The 25,024-nt window shown below is 36.3% G+C and overlaps 1 protein-coding gene across 1 annotated transcript; it reads right to left on the bottom strand.

Moving 5' to 3' along the window:
* Positions 1-23,647: 23,647 nt before the first annotated feature.
* Positions 23,648-24,408, bottom strand: LOC122036791 (cytochrome b561 and DOMON domain-containing protein At3g59070-like). Its single transcript, XM_042596208.1, has one exon. The coding sequence runs from the start codon at positions 24,367-24,369 to the stop codon at positions 23,800-23,802; it is 570 nt and encodes a 189-aa protein (XP_042452142.1). The 5' UTR covers positions 24,370-24,408; the 3' UTR covers positions 23,648-23,799.
* Between the last annotated feature and the right edge of the window lie 616 nt (positions 24,409-25,024).

The following is a 25,024-nucleotide window of genomic DNA, read 5'->3' as shown; positions in this document are numbered from 1 at the left end:
TCCCTTCATGATTGGTTTATAAAAAGGAAATTTAATAAATTAAAATCTTTCTTTTAAACATGTGGATAAAAAGAAAGTTATCTCTATAAATTAAAATCTCTTTTAATCTACAAATAAGGAAAGATATCAAATCTTTTCTTAATCTTTTGTAGAAACTTATAAAAGAGAATATTTAATTTTAAACTCTCTTTTAAATCATGAACATGATTAAAAAGGAAAGTTTTCTTAAAATTTGAAATCCTCCTTTAATCAACAAATAAGGAAAGATTTCAAATTTTAAACTCTCTTTTAAACATATAGATGATTTACAAATAAGGAAAGTTTTTACCAAAAAAATTAAAATCATCCTTTTAAACTACAAATAAGGAAAGAGATTAATCTCTTCTCTTAATCTTTTGTAGAAAGCTATAAAAGGAAATTTTTAATTTTTAAACTCTCTTTTAAAATCATGATATCCACATAAGAAATAATTTTAATAAAAATCCTTTTTAATATTCTAGTGGCCGGCCACCTAAGCTTGGGACCCAAGCTTTGGCCGGCCACCTACATGACTCATCCACTTGGTCTTGACCAGCCCTAGCTTGGGTTCCAAGCTAGCTTGGCCGGCCCCATTGGATGGGTAAGAAGGTGGATATGCGGTGGGTATAAATCTCTATATACTAGAGGCTACGATAGGGACCGAGAGGAAGAATTGGTTTTGGTCTCCCGATAAAATTAAGCATCCCGTGCTCACCCCGAACACACAACTTAATTTTATCAATAATTCATTCCACTAGAGAACTGTTATTGAACTACCGCACCAATCCCAAATTACATTTTGGGCTCCTTCTTATCATGAGTGTGTTAGTCTCCCTGTGTTTAAGATAACAAATGTCCACTAATTAAGTAAGTTACTGACAACTCACTTAATTAATATCTAGCTCCAAGAGTAGTACCACTCAACTTCATCGTTATGTCGGACTAAGTTCACCTGCAGGGTTTAATATGACAATCCTTATGAGCTCCTCTTGGGGACATTCTCAACCTAGATTACTAGGACACAATTTCCTTCTATAATCAACAACACACACTATAAGTGATATCATTTCCCAACTTATTGGGCTTATTGATTCATCGAACTAAATCTCACCCATTGATAAATTAAAGAAATAAATATCAAATATATGTGCTTGTTATTATATTAGGATTAAGAGCACACACTTCCATAATAACTGAGGTCTTTGTTCCTTTATAAAGTCAGTATAAAAGAAACGACCTCAAATGGTCCTACTCAATACACTCTAAGTGTACTAGTGTAATTATATAGTTAAGATAAACTAATATCTAATTACACTACGACCTTCCAATGGTTTGTTCCTTTCCATCTTGGTCGTGAGCTACTGTTTATAATTTATAAGGTACTGATAACATGATCTTCTGTGTGTGACACCACACACCATGTTATCTACAATATAAATTAATTGAGCAACTATATTTATCGTAAATGTAGACATTTGATCAATGTGATTCTTATTTCTAGATAAATGTTTATACCAAAAGCTAGGCTTTTAGTATACATCCTAACATGTATGTCATGTAGATGCATTAATTATAACAGGATTAGATTTTGTCATGCGTGTGATGTGATTAGATCTTACCATATGTATAATGTGTCATGCTATGTCATGCGTGTGATATGTCATATCATCATTTATGTCATGCGTGTGGCGTGCCATGTCATCATTTATGGCATGCGTTAATGTCATGTTGATAGAATTTTGCATGATGTAGATGAGACAAATCCCTTATTCAATATTAAAACTTACACCTTTCGTTAATATGGTAAGAACTAGAGTTTAAGTTTTTGTTTGAGTTGTTGACCAAAGTCAAGCACAACATGAAATTAAACATGTTCAAACCATAGAGATGCAATCTCATGATTAACGGGTTGGTTTTAAACTTGAAGCATTGATTTGTTGTGCCAAAGCCATGATCAATATGGATAGAGGTGAAGTTGAGTGATGTACGTTTAATGTATATTTGTTAATGTATTAACAACTCGATGTTTATGCGAAGATTAATTAGTTGCTAGCATAATGTGATAGTTGTATATAAGTGATATGCAATCGGTAAATATGTTCTCTACCGCTATAGCTAAGAATGTCTTGTTGTCCAAAGTCAAGGTTATTCTTATCTATGGTGGATATCAACTCACTTGGAGAAAACCTACCATCTCCCGAATTCAAAATAAGGGTATTTGAATTTGATAAATAAGCGGGTTTTTATGTAAATTGTTTACATAAATAAAATCATGTCTCTTATACATTCTCATTTTTTTTTCTAGGTTAATCATTTAATTATGACTTATGTTAATCTGCGTTCAATTTTGGACTAAAACAAACTGACTGGGACGAACTTCTTGGACTGGTTTCGAAATTTGAGAATTATTCTCAAAGCTGAGAAGCTAACTTATGTCCTTGATCAGCCTCTTCCCACTAGTCTTGATGCTGATGCAACTGTGGACCAATTGTTGGCCCTTCAGAAACATAAGGATGATTCTGTACTTGTTAGTTGCATCAAGCTAGCAACTATGACTCTTGAATTATAGAAATAGCATGAGCATTTGGATGCTTATGATATTGTCTATCATCTTCGTGAGTTATTTGATAAGCAAGCTAGATCTGAAAGGTTTGAGATCTCCAAGTATCTATTTTGCTCAAAGATGTAGGAGGGTTCGTCTGTAATACAATACATATTAAAGATGAATGGCTACATAGAGCATTTAGCATCACTCGATTTTACACTGGATCATGAGTTAAGTATTGACTTAATTCTACATAGTTTATCGAGAAGTCATTCAAAATTTGTGATGAACTATCGGATGAACAATTTGGAATCGACTATCCTCGAGATGATAAATATGCTCAAGACTGTGGAGCCTTCTGTTAAGTGTGAACAGAAAACTATGATGTTAGTAAACTCCTCCAAGAAAGGTTCTAAGAGGAAGCCAAAACATCAGGCTAAAGGGAAGAGCAAAAGGGCCAAGACAGTAGAACTGGCACAAAAGGGCTCATGTCATCATTGTGGCAAGATAGGACACTCGCGAAAAAACTACAAGATCTATCTTGAGTCCGTGAAGAAGAATAAGACATCCGATGCCTCATCCTCTTCAGATATTTTCATTATTGATTGTCATGTTATTTCCTCACACACTTGGATATTGGATACTAGGTGTGGCTCACATATATGTAATGATATACAAGGGCTAAGGAATAACAGAAGACTTGTCAAGTGAGAAACAAGTCTACGAGTTGGGAATGGAGCAAAGGTTGTTGTAGTCGCCATCAGAACATACTTGTTAAAGTTTCCTAGTGGACTTGTCTTAGAATTAGATAATTATTATTTTGTTCCAACATTAATAAAGAACATTGTTTCTATTTCTTGCTTAAATAGAAAAAGTTTTCATTTAACTTTTAGTAACAATTATTATTATATAACCTTAAATGACGTTCTTTATGGCACTGGAACTTTATGCAATGATATCTACGTGTTAGATATATCTAGTGACGTAGTCAATATCGAAAAGAGCAATAAACACGCCCGAATAGATAAGAAATTAACCTCTTACTCATGGCATTGTCGCCTTGGGCATATAAGCAAGAAATGAATGTCCGAATTGTAAAAGATTGCAGTTCTTGAATCATTTGAATTAGATACATGTGATTTATGTTTAAAAGGCAAGATGACAAAGTTACCTTTTTCTCGAAATGGTGAACGAGTTGATGAGTTACTTGGACTCATACATACCGATATATGTGGGCAAATGACAACTCATACATTAGGAGGTTATAGCTACTTCATTACTTTCATTGATGATCACTCTCATTATGGTTATGTGTATCTAATGAAACATAAGTCTGAAGCCTTTGAAAAGTTTAGAGAATTCAGAAATGAATTAGAGAAATAACTTGGTAAAAATATTAAGATACGTTGATTCGATCGAGGTGGTGAATATTTAAGTCAAAAGTTTCTAAATTATCTAAGGGATAATGGTATATTGTCATAATGGACTCCGCTTTATACGCCACAACATAATGGTGTATCAGAAAGGCATAATCAAACCTTGTTAGACATGGTTAGATCCATGATGGATCGTGCAGATCTTTCAAAGAACTTTTGGGGTTATGCACTCATGATAGCTGTTTACTTGCTCAACAGAGTCCCGATGAAGGCAATCTCAACTACTCTATATAAGGTATAGATTAGTAAGAAACCTCATATCTTATTTGAAGATATGGGGATATTCTGCTTATGTGAAGAGGACTATATCAGACAAATTGGACTCCAAGTTTGATAAGTATTTATTTATTGGATGCCCTAAGGAAACTAAAGGTTACCAATTCTATCATCCCTTGGAACAAAAAGTATTTGTTTCAAGGCATGCTACCTTCCTAGAGAAAGAATTTCTCTTACAGGAAGCAAGTGGGAGTATGGTTGAACTTAATGAAGTTCAAGGGACTATAATAAATACTAATGAGATTCTTAGTTAAGAACCACAACCGATTATAACAGAACCTCCTTGTAGATCAGGTAGGACACGTAATATTCCTGAGAGATATGGATCTCTTGTAAAAAAATAGAATGATGTGTTACTCATTGAGGATGAGGAACCTATTGATTATGAAGAAGTTTTGAATAGTTCAAAAAAGGATAAGTGGCTTACAACCATGAAGTCCGAAATGGATTCCATGTACGAAAACCAAGTTTGGAACTTGACGGACCCACCTGAAGGCATTACACCTATAGGGTGCAAATGAGTTTTCAAGAAGAAAATCGTCATGGATGGTAATATTATTACCTACAAGGCAAGGTTGTGTAGGATCCTAGACGTGCTAGAGGGGAGGGGGGGGGGGGGGGGGGAATAGCACGCGTTGCTTTCTCGTTCTTTTAAGAAAACTCAAAGTAAATGTAGTGGAATAAAGAATGAAAAAGACAAGCAACGCTAACAAGATTTGTTTTACTAGGTTCGGAGCCTATGGCGACTTCTACGCCAAGGCCCAAGATCGTTGATCGCTTATGTTAGGCAATCACTATAGATCTGAAATTCTTTACAAATATATAGGTACAAGTACTGAACTTAAAACAAATTATACCGATAATAAATGATTATGAATTGGTTCGTCAATTTGTCGAAACAACAGCTGAGCGTCGTTGAGTCGTTTCGGCGTGGCTCGTAGCTTGAAAGATCGTTTGTGTAGAAATTGTTGTATTGTAGTGCTGGCAAGGCTCCTTTTTATAGCTTCTTCAGACCTGATCCAGATCCACTAATCTCAGGATCAGGTTTGACTCGAACCGGATTGGTCGACCGATCCCTAAGTTCAGTCGACCGATCCCACCTAAATCGGCCTTCCTTCCAATCCCGGTTCTACTGCTCAGATAGAGTTTCTTCATTCAGTTGATCGATCTTGATGTTCAATCGATCGATCCCCAGCTCATTTGGTCCAATCAACTCAGCTCAACTACGTCACTACTTATCCTCAGTTCGGTCGACCGATCTCGAGGTTCGGTCGACCGATCCCTTGGTCGAACCCGGTCCACTCGCTGGAACTATGATCTTGCTGCTTGGAGGTTCAGTCGACCGATCCAGACATTCGGTCGATCAATCTCGATCGATTCTAACCCTGCATAAAGTCTTAGTCTCCTGTAAAACAAAGTTAGCATATAGCAGATAATATGTAAAAAAAATAACTTTGACAGCCTTCAGACTGTCCAGTTCTGACTTTGGATTTTCTTCAAAAATCCTAGGTTGAACCGACGCCTACTGTTCCCTCACCGGGGAATGTGCCCTCACCTACTCCTCTCAAGAGAAGTTACCTGTTGTCAGACCGGTCCTCCAGACTGACTAGACTTTCCTCCTAGGTTTACCACCCCCTAGAACCTAGGGTTACCTCCCCCTAGGGTTTTTCATAACGTAGGGTTACCTCCCCTAGGGTTTTCCATAACCTAGCTGCAGCTAGGACTTTTCATCATGTAGGGTTACCACCCCTTAGGATTTTCCACCTGCCTAGAATCCACTAGGACTTTTGCCTAAGACAACTTAGGACTTTTCTGCAAGCTCAATCAACCTTATTAGATAACAAGACATCTTAACTTTTGAATCCTTTGTCATTATCAAAACACAGGTTTAATCGTCTGGTGCTTCCTGCACCAACAATCTCCTCCTTTTTCATTAAGGCAACCAGGTTCAAAAGTTAAGTAAATATATAGCAGTTTAATGAAAAAAAATATTTAAAGAAAAATATAGTATTTTCTCACTGAGTATTAGCTCCCCCTTAATTTATCACTCCCCTTAACTTTTGACTATTCTCTCCCCCTTTGTCATATATCAAAAACAATTTAGGAAGGAAAAGTTGCGTGATAAAAAGGTTTTTACTCTGTTTAACTTAAGCTCCCCCTGAAGGGTAAAACTTAAAAAAAACTTAGTTAATTTTTAAGCATTGAAATTATCTTAGCTTTTAAAAGGACTTAGCTAAATTTTAGCTTTAAAAATAATTAAAAAAATGCTTTGAAAATACTTAGTTTTTTCAACAAAAACTTAGCTAAACTTAAGTTTTGAAAATTACTTAGCTTTTTCAACAAAAACTTAGCTAAACTTAAGCTTTAAAAAAACACTTAGCTAAATTAGAAATGCTTTGAAAATACTTAGTTTTTTCAACAAAAACTTAGCTAAACTTAAGCATTAAAAATATTTTGATAAATATTTCAGCTTTAAGAATATTTTGATAAATATTTCAGCTTTAAGAATATTTTGATAAAAACTTAGCTTTAAAATATTTTGATAAAAACTTTATCTTTAAAAATATTTTGATAAAAACTTTAAAAAGGCTTGGTTAAATTTGAGAAAGTCACAAAAAATTTTGATAAGGACTTAGCAAAAAAAAATGATTAAAAAAAAAAATTAGCTTCTTTTTCCTCCCCCTAGATTAGTGGCAAAATATAAGAACTTTAAAGTCCTAAAGTCCAAGCATGAGAATGTAAGATGAATAAAAGCTTCAAACTAAATACCTATTTTCCTTTAACCAAATGTCTAACTTTTAGCTACTAGCTATTTACCATAAGGTAGTAGCTTTCACTTGGTTAGTCAAGTTAAGTAAGTGTTCCAGTTAGTTTGACTAAACATAGATAACCTAATTTGATTAATTTTATTTTTGTACTTATTGCTTAGACTTATGTTGATGCACAGACATAAGTATTCTGAAGTCCAGGCAGTACCCTATGCATCTCACACCATTCTAAGTGTTTTTCATACACAAGCAAGGTAATCCTAGTGTGCTTGTGAGATACTCTGGCTGAAACCTACGGGTGCATACTTTCTAAGGGAAAATCCTAGACTATTTCCAAACTTTTAAAAATTCTAGTAAAATTGGGAGTTTTGAAAAATATTTTTCCTAGAATTTTAAAACAAGGCATAATTTTGAAAAGATAATAACAAATTCTATTCTACTGTACACATCCCTAATTCTCTTCTAAATGTACTGAACTCAAGTTCAGGTAAGGGTTTGGTAAAGATGTCAGCTAGGTTTGACTTGGACTCAACATAGTCAAGTACAATATCACCCTTAGCAACGTGATTCCTTACAAAGTGGTGTTTAACTTCTATGTGTTTGGTCCTTGAATGGTGAATTAGATTTTTAGTTAAATTTATTGAACTTATGTTATCAATTGAAATTTTTGTATTTTTGTATTCAAGTTGATAATCTTTTAAGGTGTGCATCATCCATAGCAATTAAGATGCACATTCTCCCATGGCTATGTATTTTGCTTCGGTAGTGGATAGAGCAACATAGTGTTGCTTTATGTTGGACTAGCTTACTAGGCACTAACCTAGAAATTGCCAGCTTTCACTTGTACTTTTTCTATCTAATTTACACCCAGCAAAGTCTGAGTCAGAGTACCTAACTAAGTTAAATGTGCTAGTCTTAGGGTACTAAAGATCTACACTTAGGGTCCCCTTTATGTACCTTAGTATTCTTTTTATATTTGTTAAATGTGATTCTTTTGCACAAGATTGGTATCTAGCACACATATTTACTGCAAATAAAATATCAAGTCAATTTACAGTTAGGCACAATAGACTTCCTATTGCACTTCTATAGTATTTTAAGTCTACTGATTTTCCATCTAAGTCAGAGTTAGTTTTAGCATTAGTTGTCATTGGGGTATTTATATTTTTAGAATTTTCCATTCCAACTTTTCTAATTAACTCCTTAGCATATTTTGTTTGAAAAATATGAATTCCTTCTTTTGCTGTTGTATTTGTAAGCCTAAAAAGAAATTGAGTTTACCTACTAAACTCATTTCAAATTTATTTTCCATGAGTTTGATAAATTCTTTTAAAAATTTTGTATTTGTTGATCCAAATATTATGTCATCTATGTAAATTTGGGCTATAAAAATATCTTTTTCTAAGGTTTTAACAAATAGAGTTTGGTCTATTTTGCCTTGGTTAAATCCCTTAGATATTAAGTATGTTGAAAGTTGTTCATACCAAACACTAGGTGCTTGTTTGAGTCCATATAAAGCTTTTCTTAACCTAAGGACATGGTTTGGGTGGTCTAGGTCTTCAAATCCTAAGGGTTGATTTACATAGACTTCTTCTTTGATGAACCCATTTAAGAATGCAGATTTTACATCCATTTGATATAGCTTGAATCCTTTATGTGCTGCATAGGCTAGTAGCATCCTTATGGATTCAAGTTTGGCTACAGGTGCATAGGTTTCATCATAATCTAATCCTTATATTTAGCTAAACCCCTTTTCTACTAACCTAACCTTATTTCTTACTATTTTACCTTTATCATCTAGTTTATTTCTAAATATCCACTTAGTATCAATTATAGATTTATTTATAGGATTAGGTACAAGTTCCCAGACCTGATTTCGTTCAAATTGGGCTAACTCCTCTTGCATTGCTATTATCCAGTCTGGGCCAAGTAAGACTTATTCTATAGTTTTGGGTTCAATTTTAGACATAAGGACTATTTGACTTAGGTTTCTATAGGATGATCTAGTTCTTACTCCTACGGTTGGGTTACCTAAAATTTGGTCAGATAGGTGATTCAAACTTATTCTTGTTGGTCTTGGGTTGGAGTCAACAATTAGTTCTTGAGATTCACTTTGTTTAGTTTAAGTTGAGTATCTTATTCATCATTTATTTTTCTTATGTTTTGATGGTTACTTTCATTGATTAAATTAGGTAAGTTATTTTCTTCATCAAAAATTACGTTGGTTTTCTTCAATTTTTTGAGTATCTTTGTTATACACTCTATAAGCCCTACTAGTTGTGGAGTACCCTAAAAATATTCCAGTTGTAGATTTTGATGTAAATTTACCTAAGTAATCCTTAGTGTTTAATATTTATATTTTACATCCAAAGACTTTTAGATAATTTAGATTGGGTGTCTTGTTATAGTAAATTTCATAAGGGGTTTTATTGTAGAATTTATTAACTAATATTTTATTTTGAATATAACATGTCATGTTAATTGCTTCTGTCCAAAATTGATTGCTTAGGTTATATTCGTTTAACATGGTTATAGCAGCTTTTTGTAATGTTCTATTTTTTTATTCTACTAGTCCATTTTGTTGGGGAGTTATAGGGCATGAAAACTCATGATTATATCCATTAATTTTACAAAATTCAATAAATTTATAATTTTCAAATTTCCCTCCATGATCACTTCTAATTCCTTTGATTTTAGTATTTTTTTTTTCCATTTTCTATTAACTTGCAAAAATTATTAAAGATTTCAAAAGTTTCATCTTTAGTTTTTAAGAATTTTACCCAAATAAATCTTGAGTAATCATCAATTATAACTAAGCAGTATTGGTTTATACCTAGTGACTTGGCTCCGTGTGAATCAAATAGGTCTAAATGTAGGAGCTCAAGTATTGAGTTGGTTCAATTTAGGTTTGTTGGTTTATCGGTTTATCGGTTTATCTGTTGACTTAGTTTGTTTACTTTGTTGGCAAGCATTACAAACTGAATTTTCTAAGTTTTTAAATTTGGGTAAGTCTCTGAGTAGGTCATTTTGACTCATTTTTGAAATGAGTCTGATGTGAGTATGACCCAACCTTCTGTGCCACAGCTTGGTTTCCTCTTGTTATGTCAGAAGACACTTTAGTGAGGAGGTAGGTAGGTTAATTGTGTAAACATTATTTTTTTTAATTCCCTTAAATATGATTTTGGGATTTTCAATATTTTAATTAGGCAATCAGAGTTGGAAAAGGTTACTAGGTATCCGGAGTCACACAATTGACTTATTCTAAGTAAGTTGAAATTAAATTTATCGACTAATAACACCTTTCGAACAATAAAATCGGAACTTAGTTCGATATTACTTGTTCTAATTACCTTAAGCTTTCCATCATTGTCAAATGCAACTGACCCTAGGTTTTTGTATTTTAGCTTGGTGAACTTCAATCGATCTCCAGTCATGTGTCATGTGTCTGGAGCATCCACTATCCAACATCGATTGGTCCAAATCGTTATGTTCCTACACATAAAGTATTTGATTTGGATCTAATTTTAAAAGGATTGTAAGATAAATTGATTGAGTTCCACCCCTTATTTTCCATCTCACCCAATTTAGGTTATTAATCATGTTGCTTTTATAGGTGACTGTGAGATGGTTGATTAATTTTAATTTTTAACTCACTTAATTCCTTGGGGTTGAATTAATTAATTTAATTTAATTATTAAGTTAATTGTTTAATTGTTTAGATTTATTAAGTTAATTGTTTTGATTATTTAAATTAAGTTAATTGTTTAAATATTTAGATTCATTAAGTTAATTATTTAATTTGTTAAATTAATTATTTAATTAATTTATTAAGTTAATTATTTTAATTAATTTATTAAGTTAATTGTTTAATTAATTTTATTTATTAAGTTGATTATTTAAATGTTTTAGTTTAAGTTAATTGTTTAATTGTTTTAGATTAAGTTAATTGTTTATTTGTTTTATATTGAACTAAATTTTTATTTACCTAAGTCCATCTCACCCTTTTCTAAATTGTCAATCAGGGAACTTTATAGGTTTTTGTGAGATGGTTAATTTTATCTTCAATTTAGATTATCATCTAAGGATTGATTTACATTTAAGTTAGACTAAGATTTAACAGTTAGTCGATTAAATATTTATTTCAATAATTGACTTCCAGGATGTGGCGAGGCACTAGGCCTTCTTGGGTATGAGATCATCCACCACTTCTAGACAAAGCATTTCAAATAAATTAAATATTTAATTTTCTTTCTGAAAATACTAGGTCTAACTAGTCAAGTATGAATCAAGCCTATGTCCTTATCTACCCTAATCTAAGCATGTATAGTGAAAGCAGTAAACCAAGCATCAAACAAATCTATCTAACAATAATCTTTCTATTGGCTTCCCCTGGATCATGGCCTCGATAGGGTCTATCAAGGTAGTGGATTTGATCCTTGGAGATCCAATATTGACCAAGTCCAACTTGATTAACCAAGTTAGACTTGGGGACCCATGCTTGGACTATTCTTCTATTTGTTATGTTAACCAGAGATAAGTATGATTTGAACTTGTATTTAGTCTTGTATCCAAGTCCAGATCGATTGTATACGAACCTTTGTTTTCCAAGAATCAGATCAAGATTTTTGGAACCCAAGGTGAACCATTCCAATGTTCTCTTTAGTTCTTTGACTTGATCTTTCAGACTGGATTTTCTTTCTCAAGTTGTTGAGCTTGAGTCGAAGTTCCAGTTGGAATGGGTTCGGTCAAGGAGCTTGGGCTAGTCACTTCCTTAAGGACTGTTACCTCCTTTTGGAGTGACTTGACTTGGATATTTGACTTAGTTAATTTGCACATTAACTAGTTAATTAAATTATATAGTTTATCTACTTGAGAAGATCTTACAGCGGTGTTTGGCCCTTCGGAAATGGATACAGATTTGTGGCTTGTTTTGGACTCAGCTTCAGATTCTCTTTCAGTTTAAAACTCGTCGAGTTGTTCTCGGGCTGGAAGTGCGAGGAAATTTGTCTGCTCGAGGTCCTCGTCAGAGTCTTCAGATGAAGATTCATCCCACGTTGCTTGAAGTGCCTTCTTCTTCCGTTGCTTCTTTGTTTCCTTCTAATTTGGGCAGTTTACTTTAATGTGCCCCTTCTTGTTGCAGCCATAGCAAGTTACTTCTAACTTGATTTTTGGGCTTGGTTGCATTGTTTTTTATTGGATCTCCTTTTTGGTGAATCCTTTATTCTTCTTGTATAGTCTCCGGACTAGGTTTACAAGTTTGACAACAATCTCATCGTTGTCTTCTGAGTTTGGTTCATCTTCAAATTCGGGTTCAATATCGTGCTTGAGCTTTGGTTCCCATGTTTTGCTTGCACCTGCAACTAAAGCAATACCTTTCTCGACTAGAGTATTAGTCTATTCATGTAATTCAAACTCTGAGAATAATTCATTTAATCTAATTGAAGAAAGGTCCTTAGAGACCTTGTAAGCATCTACCATTGATGCCCACAAGGTGTTCCTAGGAAATGCATTTAATGCATACCTAATGACGTGATTTTCCACATGATACTTCATTAGACTTGTGTCCCAGTTCTCGCATGATACTAGTTTTCCAGCGCCGTCGAGTGGGAGTGAGAGGCCAGTTTTGATGATCATCTACATCTCAACTTGCGTCTAGAGGTGGTACTACATTTGGCCCTTCTAGTAGCCAAAATCTTCATCAGAGAAGAGAGGCAGACGTGCAGTGTTGTAGCTTTCTTGGTGGGCCATTATAGAAGTAAATCTCGCACACAAAGGGGAAAAATGAATATCCCAAGACTTGGTCTTGGATTAGTAGTATGGGAGAAAAAATAAAACTAACAATTCACTAATTTAAAAAAATTAAATATTAATAAAAAAATATTATTGTAAATTTTGTTTTAAAAAAAACCCTCTGCTCGATTGGTGGTTTCACCAATTCAGAGCGGCATGGCTCTTATACCAATTGTATGATTGTAGACGTGCTAGAGGGGGAGGGCGTGAATAACACGCGTTGATTTCTTGTTCGTTTCGGAAAACTCAAAGTAATGCAACGGAATAAAGAATGAAAAAAACAAGCAACGCTAACAAGATTTCTTTTACTTGGTTCGGAACCTGTAATGACTCCTACTCCAAGGCCCGCGATCGTTGATTGCTTACGTTGGGCAATCACTATAGATCCAAAATTCTTTACAAATATATAAGTACAAGTACTGAACTTAAAACAAATTATACCAACAATAAATGATTATGAATTGGTTCATCGATTTGTCAAAACAGCAGTTGAGCGTCGTTGAGTCATTTCGGCGTGGCTCACAGCTTGGAAGATCACTTGTGTAGAAATTATTGTATTGTAGTGCTGGTCGAGGCTCCTTTTTATAACTTTTTCAGACATGATCTAGATCCACTGATCTTGGGATCAAGTTTGACTCGAATCGGATCAGTCGACCGATCCCCGGGTTCGGTCGACCGATCCCACCTGAATCGGTCAGCCTTCCAATCCCGGTTCTGCTGCTCGAATAGAGTTTCTTCGTTCGATCGATTGATCTCGTCGTTCGGTCGACCGATCCTAAGCTCATCTGGTCCGATCAACTCGGCTCAACCACGTCACCGCTTATCATCGATTCAGTCAACTGATCTCAAGGTTCGGTCAACTGATCCCCTGGTCGAACTCGGTCCACTCGCTGGAACTATGATCATGCTGCTTGGAAATTCGATCGACCGATCCAGACGTTCGGTCGACCGATCCCAGTCGATTGTAACCCTGCACAAAGTCTTAGTCTCCTACAAAACAGAGTTAGCACATAACAGATAATATGTAAATAAATAACTTTGACAGCCTTCGGACTGTTCGGTTCTGATTTCATATTTCCTCCGAAACCCCTAGGTCGAACCGATGTCTACTGTTCCCTCACCGGGAACACGTCCTCACCTACTCATCTCAGGAGAAGTTACTTGTTGTCAGACCCGTCCTCCAGACCGACTGGACTTTCCACTTAGGGTTACCACCCCCTAGGATCTAGGGTTATCTCCCCCTAGGGTTTTCCATAACCTAGGGTTACCGCCCCCTAGGACCTAGGGTTACCTCCCCTAGGGTTTTCCATAACGTAGCTGTAGTTAGGACTTTCCATCACCTAGGGTTACTACCCCTAGGACCTAGGGTTACCACCCCCTAGGGTTTTCCACCTGCCTAGAATCTACTAGGACTTTTACTTAAGACAACTTAGGACTTTCCTGCAAGCTCAATCAACCTTATTAGACAACAAGACATCTTAACTTTTGAATCCTTTGCCATTATCAAAACACATGTTTGATCGTCTGGTACTTCCTACACCAATAGGTTGGTGGCGAGAGGCTATCGTCAAAGGTAAGACATTGACTATGATGAAACTTTCTCACCTGTGGTCATGCTTAAATCCATTCGGATACTCCTGGCCATATCAGCTCATCATGATTATGAGATATGGTAGATGGATGTGAAAATAGATTTTTTTAATGGAAATCTTCTAGAGGATGTGTATATGACATAACTCGAAGGCTTCACATCTATCAACAAGAATAAAGTATGCAAGCTTCAACAGTCTATTTATGGACTAAAGCAAGCATCTAGGAGTTGAAATATCTATTTTGATGAGGCGATCAAACAGTTTGATTTCTCACAAAATCTAGATGAACCTTGTGTATATCAAAAGGTTAGTGGGAGTGTAATCATATGTCTAATATTATATGTAGCTCATCAAAATTGATTGGAGGTTATCTTACGAGAGATTTGAAAAATTCCCCTCCAGAAGGCCTTGTGAGAAGGCACTCATCAGTATTTTCGAGGTGGCCGAGGGAACGTCTACCATTCTGTTAAATCTTTGAATATAATCCTTCAATGGTTCCTTCGATTTTTGTTTCAAGGCGAATAAGTTCATGAAGATTTTGTGATACCTCCTACTGTTGGAGAAATGGTGTAGGAATACAATCCTAAATTCCTTGAATGAATGAATCGAGTTTGTCAGGAGCCGGAAGAACCATCTTTGCATAGGTCCTGATAGTGTTGTTAAGAATATTTTACACTTTATCCCTTCTGAGTATCGATGCAGCAATGTCATATGCTCGAACTTGTAGATATGATCTTTCAAATCGATTGAGCCATTATATTCCCCCTTAGTCGGTGGTCTATAATGGCGAGGTAATGGATCTTCGAGAATCCCCGCGCTGAAAAGAGAAATCACCAAAGTTCTTGCTCTATTTTTTGGTGGCAACTATTGCCGAGAGGGGTCACAAGGAGGATTGTTTCTCGCTGATGACTCAACTGATCAGGCATCTTCAATATTCCCAACCGGAGGATGCCCCGTGCCTCCCGTGTGCCTCACCATGGTTGAGCTAGATGGGGATGCTCTAGTTGCATAGCAGGCAAGGCTCCATGGGAGGGGTGATGAGTCGACTCTTGCCATATTGTCACTGGAGGTGGCTCTTGACTCACTTGCTACTGTTGTACTTGATTTACTTGATGTTGTTCTAAGGCATTCTTTACAGCATCTGATACAATCTTTGCTAACTCTGCTTGTGTCAAAGTAATATTGTCGGTGTCTCCCATGAGTCTCGGTTCAGGTGAATAGGATTCCTATAAATGATGTTAATTTGATCTTGCTCTGAAAAACTCAAGGACAACTTCATTGATGCACTTAGCAAGAGAGTTGACACGACTGCAATGATACGTGAAGAAGTAACGATGGAGAGGAAGAAGAAGAAGACACAAGGAGTAGGCCTAGTATTCTAATTTTTGGATCCCCCTTTTATTTTCTTATTACTATCCTTTTATACATTTTTCTTGGACTTTTCATTTTCCTCGGACTTTTCATTTTCCTCCTCATTCAATGAGGCTATATTTAATACAATTGAGTTAATGAACTGATGATTGGTACATTAATTACAAAGAATCTTCATTTTGTCCTCCTCGAGCTTTGAATGCAATCTCATTAATGAGATCATCCTAACTGAAGTAAACTGCTAGTTTACTTCCCCTGACGGTTCCTATTTGCCATGCATTTATGTATCTATGATGGACATTTAATAAGGGTGACATTAAGTGTTTAATAATACAGGCAGCTTAAATGTCCATTGAAGTGTTCCTCCCGAGCGATAACTCGGTAGTTCATACACATGAGCGGTTATGTACTTAAGTGGGAATACTATTTGCCATAACCTATAAAGGGTAACCGAGTGGTAGCTTGAAGAGTAACCTGAGCAGTGACTATACTCGATCGGCAAGGTTCAGGAACCCTAAGGGTGGGCCAGACGAGTGAGTTCCCATTCCCGATCGGCTTGATCATACCTCGAGCGACACATCTTTTCACCAACCTTGACTTTGACTGACATCCCACTTGCCATGTTGACCTTAGATGCCCGTGGCACCATCTACAAACAATCACATCAGTTATATTTTTCAGCATTATCAAAGTTTCATCCTTCTACAAAGCTAATTAATGTTTGTCATTACTAGTCACTTTCATTATCAGTCACTCTTTCTAAAATATTTCATCTTCGGATTAAGCCCTCGTTTTTGGCAGTTGCTATAACTATGCACACTACTGCATAGTGCAGTGGCTGCAGATACTGCAGAGATGGCATGATTGCGACAGGCATCACATAGTATGTGTGTCCAAGTCAAGCGATGGAGTGAACGAAGCTGTTGAGAGACTGAACGTGAAAATTTTCACAAGAGAAGGGCATCCAATACCGAGATGGATTTTTTTCATGAACTAATAATGGTTAATTGCTCTTCCAACAACGAGCATGGAGAACAAGATCAACAAAGAATCGCTATAAGTACTCAGAGTTTATTCAGTTGTATTAGTTCTTATTAGATTAGTTCTTATGAGGGCATTGGACTAAGCTAGTACTTGGACTCGGTTGGATCATGGAGTCAACATTATTTTCAAACCAAGTGACTCAGGTATGTCGAGTGGGTGTTCTGAACCTACTCACACTCGGTTAACCGCGTGACTTGAGTCTACCGAGTGGGTACACTAGCTGAGTTGGCATTGATATGAACCTACTCAGACTCGACTTCAACTTGAGGAGTTTGTCTTGACCTGACTTGGGTAGACGAAGCACAGTGGCACTCGGTGTGCTTCGGAGGAGTCGGCCACACACACTCAAACCCACTCAGACTACTCGAAATCTGACTTCTAGAGTTAGCAGTTGACTGGTGCTCCTAAAATCAAGAAAAAATATCTTTCTTAATTGCTTATGTGTTCTTAGTGTGTTGGTTCTATACCATTTTAAATTGAAATGAACTAATTTTTGTTACTAGCTTGTCAATTTTGTACTAACTTTGTTGTTATTCAATTCCATTTGGCAAGGATGATATACACTATGACTCGTAGTGATGTGCTATGAAATAAACTGAGGGAGGCTATCAAGGAGATAGTGTATGATCCTGCTTATGGAGTAGAGGACACATTGAGAGGCTTGATAAATTATTCTAGAGACTCGAGTAACAAGATTTTCTTATCCTAGATAATTACCATATTTGGGCTCTAGTTCGAACGCTATTGATACACCTCAATATAGTAGCACACCATATATAGGGGCTCTATGAAAGGCACATCACATATGTGGAGCTGAAAAAGGAGCTACTTCGTCATCTAGTCCATGTAGATGGTTATCAACAACCTCCTCGAGAGGATCTCCATACGATCGAGGAGGATCCGGAGGAGAATTTGACTGGGGATTCTGTAAAGAGTTTTGATGCCAGTGTGCCATATCATTGTACGAGTTGAGCTTAGAAATATGGGATTTTTGTTGATTACTACTATGTTAGTATTTGTCCAAATGGAAGTAGCAATGACCTATCTACTATTGCCTTAGTGTCAGTTCTAATGAGAGTAGTAATGATCTATCTAGTTTCTTAAAGTTATTTCTAATCTTATGTTATGTGTTAACAAACTTGAAAATGTTGTGTTATGTGTTAAAATACTTTAAAAAAATTGTTATGTATTAATATCATATTTATTATAAATGATATGTTCATTTGTTATAAATTTGATGGATTGTATATAATATGATTAATTAATGTTAGTTATATTAGATCATACAAATGATGAGTGAAAATATTCTTATTACTTGATTTTGTAAACCAAATCAGATCAATATTGAATTAATCATGAATTGCATACATATGAATTACACTGAATCACTAAATAATATGTTTATTTATGTTATATTATAGCTATTAAGAATATCATGCTAAGCTCAATAAAGGAGAAAAATTAAATAAGGATAACTATAAAATATGACATCTCAAGAAATGAAATGTTCTTAAAGAACAAGAACTTCTTGAGACTATCAATCAAGTTATGGAAGAACCTGTTATTGGTCCAACAAGCACAACACAAACATGATCTTGATGTCTATAAGGCATGGAAGAAGAAAGACTCTACTCCTAATGGTATATTGATTAGTTCTATGGTTGATGACTTAATATATGAGTATGAGCAATTTCCATCAACTCATGCTATCTAGGTTGCCCGTAGAGAGAAATAATGTGGAGTGAGTATAAGCAAGCTTCGACAGCTGACTATTAAGTTTGACAGCTACATGAAGCTTCCGAATGTTATCATAGCCTAACATCTGAGGGAAATGACAAATATGATTCGAGAGCTAAAGACTACTAGTAATGAGTTGACTAATGAATAATAGGTTTAGATAGTAATTCAATCCCTTCCTGATTCTTGGGAAATGATGAAATAGAATCTAACTCACAATAAAAGTATCAAGACTTTCGTTGATATCTCACGCCATGTTTAACTGGAGGTGGAGAGAATTGAATTTGTAAGGATTTTTGGACAAGCTTTTGTAGATGAAGATTTTGTTGGGTTCAAGAATAAGAAAAAATGGTTCAAGAAAGGAAAGGAAAAGAGAAAGGAAACTAGTACTACTGTTGTTGTTGGGTTGGGCCAACCAAAAATAAATTCCAAGGGAAGAAGCATGGACTGAAACTTAAAAGGAAACTAATTTGCTATAACTGTGGCAAGATGGGTTATTTTGCTTGGAAATGTACCAAGTCAAAAAAGATAGATCCATGTTTATCTTCTATTCATGAGCATTATGTTGCTAGTAAGTGTTGTTAACTAATTCTTATCATTTGTGGATTATAGATTCAAGAACAACAAACTATGTAGCTTGTGAACGAGCTACATTTGTGGAGTACCGTCGGGTACCAATTGACAAGAAAGGAGTTAACACTTGCAAACTTAACTTATATGATAGACGTATCTTGTTTCTACATGATGTCTTTTATACTCTTGAGATTCTACAAAATTTAGTTTCTGTTAATTGTCTTAGTGATTTGGCATATTGTATAAACTTTTACAACAGTGTGTGGAACTTTATATTATTCGTATTAACTCTGTGTTAATTGAATATGATTTTTTAACTAATGGTTTATGGTTCTTGATGTAGAACCGGATAACGATCATGAAATTTGATGGCTATTTTTCAAACATTTCTCTTATTAGCGATACTAATGTTAATGATGAACTTAATTTAACATGTTAGATTAGGACATATTGAACAAGAACACATGAATAGATTAGCTAAATGAGGCCTTCTATAATAAACTTGTCTGTGTGAGAGCATTGACTTTCTAGAAAATCAACTAGAAAATTATTTGGTAAGGCTATTAGAGTTGAACATTCATTGCAATTAATTCTTTCATATATTTTTAGTCTGATGGATGTGAAGGCTACATATGGAGGTTTTTATTTCATTACATTTATTGATAATTTCACATTTCAGATATATGTATTTGATTTCTCATAAAGCTAAATCATTAAATTGATTCAAACGTTATTTGAATAATGCTGAGAATCAATTTGATCATAAGGTTAAAATCTTACGCAGTAACCATGGGGGTAATATTTGTCTAATCAGTTCAAGATAATATGTAATGATAGAAAGATTATTAGACAATTAATAATTTCGAGAACTCCACAGCAAAATGGGATTACCAAAAGAAGTAATCGAACTCTTCTATATATGGTTAGGTTTATGATGGCTCCAGTTAACTTGTCAATTTTTCTTTTAGGAAAATGCATTACTAGCAGCAATTTATATACTTAATCGAGTGTCCTCTAAATCTGTTCCATCTACTCCATATAAATGTTGGACAGACAAAAAATTAGATTTGGATAATTTGAGACTTTAGGGTTCAATTGCTTATGTTCATGAAAATACTCACAAATATGAAAAACTATGACTCAGAGGTAAAAAGTGTATCTTTGTAAGATATTCTAATACCTCCAAGGGTTATATTTTTATTGGTGAGCAACAAAATAGATCCATCTCTGAAATGGAGTCGAGAGACATAACTTTTCTTAAAATTGAGTTGCCAACAAAATGTGGCATTGATAATAATATTCCACTATTTGAGGAGGATGATATTTATTAATGAAACATGTATCATAAGGGATGTCTGAATCTAATCAACTTAATGAGAGTGATTTGTTCATTAATGAAATGATTTCTCAATAATTTAACTTACTAAGAAGTAGTCGTAAGATGATTTCTCGAAAAAGGTTTGATATTGAGAATGAGACATTAATGATTCTCTCAGTTGTTGATGAAGAACCTCAAACTATTATGGAAGTATTGAGATGCCCAATTAGAGAAAAATGAAAAGTTACAATGTATAAACAAATAGAGTCTATGAAAAAGAATCAAGTTTGAGAATTGGTTTATCTTCCTCCAAGCCGAAAAGATATTAGGAATAAGTGGATTCTCAAAATTAAGAGGAAAGCGGATGGATCAATTAATTGATATAAAACTCGTCTAGTTGCAAAATGATATACCTAACTATAGGGTATTGATTTAGAAAAGATATTTTCTCCCGTTATGAAATTTGTGTCATTTTAGATATGGTAGCACATTTTGATTTGAAATTACATTGGATGAATGCAAAAATAACCTTCCTTAAAGGTAAGTTTGACGAGAAAATCTATATAATACAACTAGAATGTTACATTGCTGAAAGCCAAGAGACTAAAGTATGCAGACTTTAAAAGTCTATATAAGGTCAAAAACAAGCGTCAATACAATAAAACATAAAATTTAATGAAATTATTTTTCTATGATTTCAAAATGATCAATGAGGATTGATTCTGCTTTGAGATTGTTGATGAATAAATCGCTAGTGAATGGGCGTCAAGATTGACTAAGTCACCATGACCCAGGCGAAGATGGGTCCTAACTATCCTCTATGTTGACTAGGTCCTATGAGCTGCAAGCTGATGGGGTCATCGAAGATGTCTGCGGATCTATAGAAGGGTGTCACCATGCGCTGCAAGGGGAACCTAATTGTTCAAAGAGTCTGTTGGGAGTAGAGGAGCGAGGAGAGGATTAGAATGGAGATCAGGGATGTCCTAGCTCATCCACTCTGACGCTCAAGTCAGTCTTCGACAAGGGAGATGAAGAAGATGAACGGTAGCTGGCCAATAGAAATAAATGCATGAAAATATGTACGTGTACCTTGGCCCGCGGGGATGAAACTTTCTATAACACTAAGTGGGAGTGAACCAGAGTTTCCGGTCAACAGGGCAATAGCACGACGCAGTCAGGGTGCACAGCAACGACGACTTAGAGGCCTGAGGTAAAGTGACAGAATGTGTGGGCAGCTGTTGCATAGCAAAAGGAGAGGGAAGACTACGCTGTGAGGTCGTCGACGGAGGCAGCATAGGAAGGACGGCGAGACAACAGCATGGGAGACGAGGGAGGCGATGTCACGAAAAGTGTAGCATCGTCGAGATCTGTGCTAAGGGTAATGACAACGACAGGATCTATCCCGGAGGTAGATTCAGCGACTAGATCTACACCAGAAGCGACGGTAGCGGTTGGATCTACACCGGAGGTGACAACAGCGATTGGATCTGCATCGAAGACAGTGGTTGGATCTGCAGCAAAGGCAACGGCTGGATATGCACTTGAAGCAATGGCGATAGCGAGATCTACACCGGAAGTGACAACGATGGCTGGATCTACACCCAAGGCGACGGCGGCAGCAGCAGCTGGATCTGCGCTGGAGGCGGTGGTTGGATCTGCACTAGAGGCGGTGGTTGGATCTGCACTGGAGGCGGCAACAACGACTGGATCTACACCAGAAGCAACGGCTGGATCTATGCTAGAGGCAGTAGCAATGACTAGATCTGCACCAAAGGTGACTACAATGATTAGATCTACACCAGAGGAGGTGACTGCGGTAGTTGGATCTACACCGGAGGTGGTGACAAAGGGTGGATCTATGCCAAAAATGATGGCAACGACATGATCTATAGCTCCTCGGCAGCTTGGTCAGTGGTATCCCTTGGAAGATAGTGTTCCAAGGAGAGGTCTCAGGACAGAGAGCCCATAAGAGAGACGTCTGAGGGAGAGAGAGATTGCTGGGAGAGAGAAACATGGGAGGGAGAGAGAGAGTAGTGAAAGAGAGAGAGAGAGAGATTGTGAGAGGGAGAGAGAATGTGAGAGGTAGAGTCCTCATACTCTCCTAATATCCCCCTCCCCCCTCTCCTCTTCTCTAGAAAAAGAAATCCCCCCTTATTTTCCCCTCCACAAAACTCTCAAAATGGGATAGCAACTCAAAATCCTAAAATGTCCTTCCATCCACATGTCTTCCTCTTTCCCTCACATCAAGGATCATTGTCTTTATATAAGAAAGGAAAAAAGAAAAGTTTGTTATCTTATTATTATATGTTGATAATATCTAATAATTGGAAGTGACATAAAATTTATTATAAAAGTCAAATCTTTACTTTTATTATAATTTAACATAATAGATATAGAAAAAATTGAGGACATTTTAGAACTAAAGACAATCAAAAAAATCTTTTGAGTTTGTCTAAAGAAATTTATATCATTAAAATGTTATAATACTTTAACGTGTCATATTGTAATATTGGGCGGTCATCAAGCAAAATGCTGCACATAGTGACAGATGTTAGCAGTTTCTATGACTGCGCAGACTACCGCATAGTGTAGAGACCACACATAGTGCAGAGACTACACGACCGCTGCGTGCAGCACATAGTGTGGTTAAGAAAATTGCATCCAAGTGGAGCGGTGAAGTGAACGAAGCTGCTAGGAGATTGAACGTGAAGATTTCCACAAGAGAAGAACATCCAGTACTGAGAGGAATTTGGTTCGTGAACTAAGAAGGTTGTTCGATCTTGTAATTACTCTTCTGACGACAAGTATGAAGAACAAGATTAAGAATCGTTGTAAGTGTTTATAATTTTTGTTGTGTGTTTCATGCATTTGATTAACCACTCATCCCCAAACATCTCTTGAACTCCTCCCTGTGGTGTCAAACACCAAACAATCCAAAGCTCTTACACACCCGAGTTCTGAGCGTCAAGCATCATACGATCCCGAAGTACTCTCACGTATTCGAGGGTACCCGAGTGTCGATCACTATATCCTCCTCCATCCTTCAGTCCGATCCATATATCCTAGCTTCTCCGGCTTCCCAACTTTCTCCATCGCGGATTATTATGGATGTATTTCCATCAAATTGACATACTTTAAGACTTCAGTTATGAAGTCCATCTTCTCTTTTTGAACACTTATTTAAGTATCCTGAAAATATATTTTATTGATGATGATGATGCAGTAGAAGATGATGAGGTAATTCACACATATCTATAGTTGCAGAAGCAATGCACAAAGCTTCTGCTCGAGTATAGTAATAATTAACTAGTCGTGCATGGATTTTACTTAATTACTGGAAGTCAATGGATCCCAAGGATTTGATGTTGTCGCCGGCCATGGAGTGTGCCTGCGGAACGTCGTGGGACACTGTGCTGCCTTCCTGCCAGACTTGGTTGAACTTGGTGGCGCCGCCGGCGAGCCTCAGGGTCGCGAAGATGATCATCTCCTTCTTGACGTACTCCGCCGACACGTCGGTCACCGGGAAGCTCAGCGGCGGCTGCGGCTGCATCGAGGGGGCGTAGCTGTCGAGCCGCGTGGGGTAGGCGACCAGGCTGCCGTTGGAGTGGTGGAACGCGACGACGGCCTGCGTGCCGACCATCTTGGTGCTGTTCGGGTTGAGCCCCCACGCGACCCAGCCGGTGGAGCTCTGCGGGGCCTTGAAGGCGACGGAGACCGCGTTCTCGGAGGCGTCGTGGTTGTAGTAGAGGGCGGCGCCCAGGTGCTGGAGGTCGGTGCAGGAGCTGAAAGATCTGCCGCCGGAGAAGGTGTAGCCGGAGCAAGTCTTCGCGTGACAGGGGACGGAGGAGGAGATCACTGCTCCGAGGAAAAGAAGAGAGATGAGCTTGAAAAGGGACGCCATTTTTGGTCCTTCGATTGAATCGAATTGGATTGGATTGGATTGGATGAGAAGAAGATGAATCCATGGAGTTCTTATAGCGCGATCGATCGAGATCTGTTGATTTGTGGGTGGAGTTGTTTTGAAGATGAAGGCGGGTATTTTGAGGCAGTTTCTTTCCCGCCTTTGTTTAACTACCACCTACCTGCTCATCGCCATGCTCACTCTCATGGAGATGGGGCTGCTTTGGTGATCAAACAAGTGCTCAAAGTTGTGGAATTGGTAAGATCAATCGGACAAACAAGCCTCAAAGTATCTAATTATAGTTTTATAATAGTTTAGTTTTATAATAGTTTATTAGCGAATTTGATTAAGTTTTAGTGATTTTTGACTAAGAATAATTTTAATCATTTTTTAAAAAAATATTTTGATACAACAGTATGTCATGAGTAACAATTTTATTTCTAGAGATGCTACAGTATTATTAGAGGGATATTTTTTAAATAAAACAATTAAATAAGGGACTATTTTGATATTTTTTTACTCTATATTTATTCAATTTGAATTTTAAATATCTTTTTACTACTCCAATTTGAACCACTGAATTTCACTTATCTCAAACACTTCAGTATCATTAGTTCCATAACAAAATACAGATAGATAAAATAAATAGTAACAA

The sequence above is a fragment of the Zingiber officinale genome, unplaced genomic scaffold (genome assembly GCF_018446385.1).
Source record: "Zingiber officinale cultivar Zhangliang unplaced genomic scaffold, Zo_v1.1 ctg209, whole genome shotgun sequence".
NCBI lineage: Eukaryota > Viridiplantae > Streptophyta > Magnoliopsida > Zingiberales > Zingiberaceae > Zingiber > Zingiber officinale.
This window is presented reverse-complemented; position numbering and strand designations above follow the sequence as displayed.